Source organism: Schistocerca americana, chromosome 2 (genome assembly GCF_021461395.2).
Source record: "Schistocerca americana isolate TAMUIC-IGC-003095 chromosome 2, iqSchAmer2.1, whole genome shotgun sequence".
NCBI classification, from domain to species: Eukaryota; Metazoa; Arthropoda; class Insecta; order Orthoptera; family Acrididae; genus Schistocerca; species Schistocerca americana.
The window spans coordinates 338794316-338800315 of record NC_060120.1 but is presented as its reverse complement, the minus strand read 5'-3'; the positions used below and the strand labels follow the sequence as shown (position 1 = coordinate 338800315).

Sequence of the window (6000 nt, the reverse complement as noted above, 5' to 3'; positions counted from 1 at the left end):
TAGGCAATAGTACCCTGTAATTACTTCAATTTACATTTAGTTTTGGAAATATTTTTAAACAGTTTTTTTTCAGCCACACTCATACAAAATTTCAATAAATAATCACTGGTTTTGAAAGTGACCAGCTATTTCCTACACTTACATATATACTCCACACACCCCTGTGAAATGCATGGCAGAGGATGCTCCCCATTGAACCAGTTATTAAGGTTTTATTCCCATTCAATTCACGCATGGAGCGCGGGAAGAATCCTTTTTTAAATAGCTACTTTTGTACTATAATTAACCTAATATTGTCATCACGAACTCTATGGGAGCGATATGTAGGGGGTTGTGGCACATTCCTGGTGTCACCGCTAACAGCTGGTTCTTGAAACTTTGTAATAGGCTTTCTCGAGATAGTTTACGTGTGTCTTCAAGAGGCTGCCAGTTCCTTTTTTTTTTTTTTTTTTCACCATCTCTGTAACACTATCACACTGGTCAGATACACCTGTGACCATTCGTGCTGCCCTTCACTGTATGTGTGCAATATCCCCTTTTAGGTCTATTTGGTACGGGTCCCACTCACCTGATTAATATTCCACGAGCGGTCGCACGACTGATTTGTAAACAGTATCCATTGTAGGCTGATTGCATTTCCCTAGTATTCTACCAATAAACTGAAACCTACCAGCTGCTTTATCTACGACTGAGTCTATGTGATCGTTCCATCCCTAAATTCTTCAGATGAACATCACAATATCCACGGGTGTACTCCCGGTCTACAGTGTCCAACGGGTACAATATTTCGGCGATCATACATGTGGCCATCATCAGGTGAACTGACGGACTGAGCTCCTGTGAACGTGCCGGTACGGAGATCCGTACGCTATGGCAGATGAAGATAGCAGGTGACGGCCGAACAGGTAATTCCATATAGAAGTTGTGTGTGATGGTGCTGAAAAATAAACTATATCCAAACAAGCATATCTTCAGTGTTTACCAAATCGTTTATCACGCATTATGCCATAATGATTGTAATCGTCTGCTGGAGGGAGTATATTCCCAACAATATCTTAGGTGTCGATTAGAAAGGAGAAGGAGAATGTAAACACTTTGTTGTTGTGGGTTGAAATTCATGTTTGACAGATGTGATAAATGAAGTTATTTCGTGTTCTGAGAGGCTTATGTGGCTTATTAATGTGCGAGATGTGTAACCAAAAATAAGAAGTACTAAATAAGTAAATTAATACAAGATGGCCTTCCTAGAGGTATGATATGACAAGAATTGTTGTTTTCCCTCGGCCGTCGCGTAATCAAAGCTCATGTAATATCACTAATAACATTCCTATTAATTTCTCCAGTTCACTTGTAGGTGTGATGTAGCCTATATGACAATACAGATCGATGCCGGAACGGAAACAGTAATTCCTTGTTGCAAGATATATTTAGGGCAGCTTAAGAAATTGATTACTTGTTAATGTGTTCTTTTGTGGCGCTGTTAAAACTGCCAACCTTACCTATCGTGACAATGCAACAAAATGCTTTCTTTTTTACTGAAGGGTTTCTCACCATTTTGTATGTCGTTATTAATTGAAATCAAAATTGAAATATCATCCTATCCTTTTGAAGGAGCTATGAAAGTTCAACTGTGTGCAAAATGTTAACAGCAGAGATGTTATACAGAATATTTATTAATAAAAGCAGAAAATGGGAGAGGGGAGGGAAGGATAAAGTACTAGTGAAACGATAGATTTGTCATAGCGTGTGCATATGAGTGCCAAATTGGAATGTAAAAGACTCTTAATTACCAGCAGGAACTGCAGTATCAAATAAATCTTATAGATGCACTCGACAATAACGTATTTCAGTTGAACGTGAGTTTTTAGATGTATTGTTGACTTTTCCATTCAGGTTTCAACCAATTTTTTTTTTTTAAATTATAAGAAGTGTAGGCTATATTATTCTGTTCAGTGATCAGGTTCATTTTTTGTGTGTCAAGTATTAACATAGTGAATAGTTAATTTCCTTTTTAGCTCTGTGTTACTAATTACAAATCCCTTGAGAGAATGTATGTACTGAGATACCTATGATGTTAATATCCCAAATGCTGGAACATCAGCTATCTTAAGATTCTGAACTGACAATGTAATTGTTACAAAAAAGGTAGCTATTAGCCTTTTGTTGAGTAGGAATAATAATTGGGAATGCACACAATAATCCCAGAATTATAGCATAGAATATAACTGAGGAAAATGAGAGAACTTTCTCATTCCATTTTGATGGAACAGCATTATATGAGAAACTTAAACATTCTTGCATTTCAAATAAATATCCATCATTTGAGACAATGTTTCATAATCTGCCTGAATGCTTCCCTCTTTTCTAACAGGTTCCATCAGTTCAATATTTTCCATTATATGGTATTCTAGTGTACATTAGATCTTTGTGTTTTAAGGAGGCTGCAGTGTCAAGCGTGAACTACAGAGTAATATGAAGTATAGCTATGGATGAAAGGTGATAGTTTGGTTTTGAGATTGTAACACCAATATTTCGTGACAGAAAGGTGGTTTATAGAGACAGTCAGATAGCATGAGGCTTGGATTAAGTTTGAAGGTGGCAATTTGGTTATGAGTTGGCAAACCCTGTGTATATGTCATAATACTAATTTTCGTTTGTGTATGGCTACTGCGTGCATTCCCTAGTTGCAGCTACATCCTCGATCAAAATCCCAGGTTTATCACTGTGGTCTTTATTTCCAAGTTGTTAACATGTTTTATGGCATTAATAACAAGAACTCTTCCAGCCCAAAACCATCTGTTCCCATGAAAATCTCATTAGGGTTTGTAGTTTAATGTGATAATGCGCTGTTGGGGGCAAAAATTGGCACACTCTTTTAGAGGTTTCCAATTCCTGCAGGATGTATTGCAACACTGCATATGCAGTACATGAAATGATAACATTTATATTTCAGTAGCACAAGTGGTTCTGAGGTACTAGGTATCGACCCAACCATATTAGTATGTGGTGTAGCCTCCACAGGTGGCAAAGCAGTCTGGAGGTCGTGCTGGCCAGGGATGTTGCTGCCTGTGTTGCAGAGCACTTTGAGATACATGGGCGATGTCTAACAACATTGTGCTTATAATGAGTGCTGATTAGTGTCCCCTTCAAAAATACTAAAGTTGAACAGGAATTGTAGATTATCACACACCATACCCTAAGGCCTGCAGTGGGGCCAGTGTGTCTTGGACAAATGTGTTTTACGAGACTGCACTCACCAGGTCTACATTGTATGTGCTAATGACCATCACTTGCATGCAGGCAGAATCAGCTTTCATCACTGAAGGCCACAGTGTGCCATTCCATCTACAAGTGATCCTCCAACAGCACCAATTGAGCTGTGCACATCAATGCTGTAGTGTGAGTGGAAGACGGGCTAGAGCTGTGTGTGCACCTATAGTTCCACTACTAATAGCCGGTTAACAATAGTTCATGTTGACACATCTGGGCTCACAAGGTCTCTTGTCTGTGCTGTGGTAGTTGTATGATTTGCTACTGCTGACTATACGGTATGACGAACCTGGCAGGCTTGTGTGCTGTGTGGATGCCTAGGACCATGTCTGTGGGTGTGAAAATATTCATGTGACCACTGATATCAGCATTGTTGCACAACTGGGAGAGTTTGTTTGAACTGTGCATGATTGATTTGTTTCCCTATTATTAGAAAAAAAAAATTATTATTTAACATTCCAAGAGGAAACTTCTCCACAAAATTTTTAATTTCTGTCCCACCATCAAAAGGTTCTAAAAGATTGGCCTTATTTGCTACAGCAGTCAACCGCATTATCAACTGTCTAGCACTGAGAATATCAGGCTCTCTCTCTTTGTCAATAATTTCATTATGTATTGCAAGTCTCGGCGGATCTGTTTACTTGAGTGGCAAAGTCAGAGCATAGATAACTGCTTCCACATATGCAGCAGAAAAACAGTTTGTATGAATATCTGGTGGTTGTAGTTCCTTGCTGGTCATCCTTACATCTCCAACCTTCTGCTCTTCCATTTATCAATACCACAAAATTTTTGGGGGTTAATGCTTGATAGAAAAATTAAATGGGCCTCCCTTATGTGATACCACACTGTATCCTTTCTCTGAAGGTCATATGTATCTAAGTGGCACCTCATTTAAAACAGACAGAACAGTCTTTTTTCGTTTGTATCAGACTTTAGTCCAATCAGAACTTGATTATGGGGATATAGAATATTCGTGTGCATGACCATACTATCTTACATTGTCATAACACCATTCATCACCACCATCGCCATATGATCCGTGTTGCCACAGGTGCCTTTTGCTCCAGTCCAGATATGAGTTTAGGTGGGAGCTTCTGAACTACTGCTGTCATTTAGGTGTGATGTTCTACTCTGCAGATAAGCTTTCAGATTGTATTCTTTGTCCAGTCATCCACCTTATGCATACATTTTAGCACATTCTGCTTCTTTGCAGCCTCCTGGAATCTGCTTTTGTATTCTCTGTGAAAACTTCATTTCACATTACCTGTCACATTTCTAAAGACTGAAAGTCTTTCCTCCCCTTGGCTTCTTGCAAAAGTCCATGTCCATCTTATTTCATTTCTGAAGAACAGTACTCCAGCTTTGATCATTTGTCCAAGTAGTACCTTTAGGATACCATTTTCATTTACTCTTGTTGCTCTAATGGTGACTACAGTATAGGATGTGCATTTGTTGTCGATGGAGAGTGTTTTAGGTTTTGCCTTTTAGGCCAGTGCTTGATTTTTACTGTCAGGCTTTTAGCCCCTTAATCTGGCAGCATAGATTCTCTAAATGTATTGTGTGGCCAGATTCCCTCAGTTCTCCAGAACCTCTGTGCCCTTTAGTAAAGTGAAAGTAGGCTTGCCATCACTCACCTGCTGATGCTGGTGCCAGCGTATCATTCATAGAGGCTCCTGGGCACAGCAACGTGTCGGGAATGGGGTTGCTAATGCTGCTGCTAATCTTTCAATTAAGGTACCTGGACCTTGTAGGTGTGAAGTCTGCACACATTACATCAGCATTGTTAGAAACATTCGATGGCTCTGGTACGAACAGTAGTTGCCTCTCTCTGTGTACAAACTCGGAGAGTTTTAAACCCCTCCCTCCCTCTACAACTTGGAAAATTTCTTGTAGCACATGTCCTCACAAGGAGATAATTTTAGCTGCTGTATCTATTGGGCACTGTCTTTTCAATCATTGTCATCTGATAAGTGACGACACACAGGGTTTGAGCTCGCTGTAGTGAACTACATATAATACTTCAATTTCTAATCCTGTATCAGTGTTTTAATCCTTTACGTCTTAATGTGTGTGTGTGTGTGTGTGTGTGTGTGTGTGTGTGTGTGTGTGTGTGTGTGATTGATCTGATCTCTCGTTTTTATGGCAGATACACCATAAGTTGTAGAATACATTCTACTCTTTACTCACCTTAGCAATATGACGAAGAAGGTTTAATATTTGTGTGTGGGCACTGGTTGTCTTAAAAATGGCATGGTCATCATTAGTCATAGTTTTTGCCGTTAGTCGATGTAGTTTTACCCACCAACTAATTCCGTTTTGTCTCCAGTGTGTTAACTAACGTCAAGAACCAAACAGTGCTTTACTCAGAAACTGGCTCTTTGTATTTTCTGATTTGGGCACTTATGGCCACAATGAATTTATAGCAAAAAGATTTAAAAACTTCCTTAGTTCATATTTTGAGTCTTCATCACATAGCATCAGATTTAGATCATAATTTTATTACATTTTCTAACTTTCATGTTAATGTGTAGTTTGCATTCAAGCTGTTTGTCTAGAATAATGAGTGTATTTATTTTGGTATGTGACTGGCAGTTTTAAACAAAGATTCCAGTTTCTCACTTGCTGTTATTTGTTTGTAATTGTTGAAAACATGATTTTGTCAATGTGGTCTGTGGTCAGTATTTAATTTACTTACAAATGAGATGTAGCAAAGGAATTCCACCGAATGTT

At 38.8% G+C, this 6000-nt stretch overlaps 1 protein-coding gene across 1 annotated transcript in view; it reads left to right on the top strand.

Moving 5' to 3' along the window:
• Positions 1-1070: 1070 nt before the first annotated feature.
• Positions 1071-6000, top strand: part of LOC124595002 (vacuolar protein sorting-associated protein 11 homolog) — a 178968-nt gene continuing 174038 nt past the window's right edge. The window contains exon 1 of the mRNA XM_047133548.1: positions 1071-1250. Within this exon, the coding sequence (XP_046989504.1) occupies positions 1236-1250 (15 nt within the window). The 5' untranslated portion in view covers positions 1071-1235. The remainder of the gene's footprint in view (positions 1251-6000) is intronic.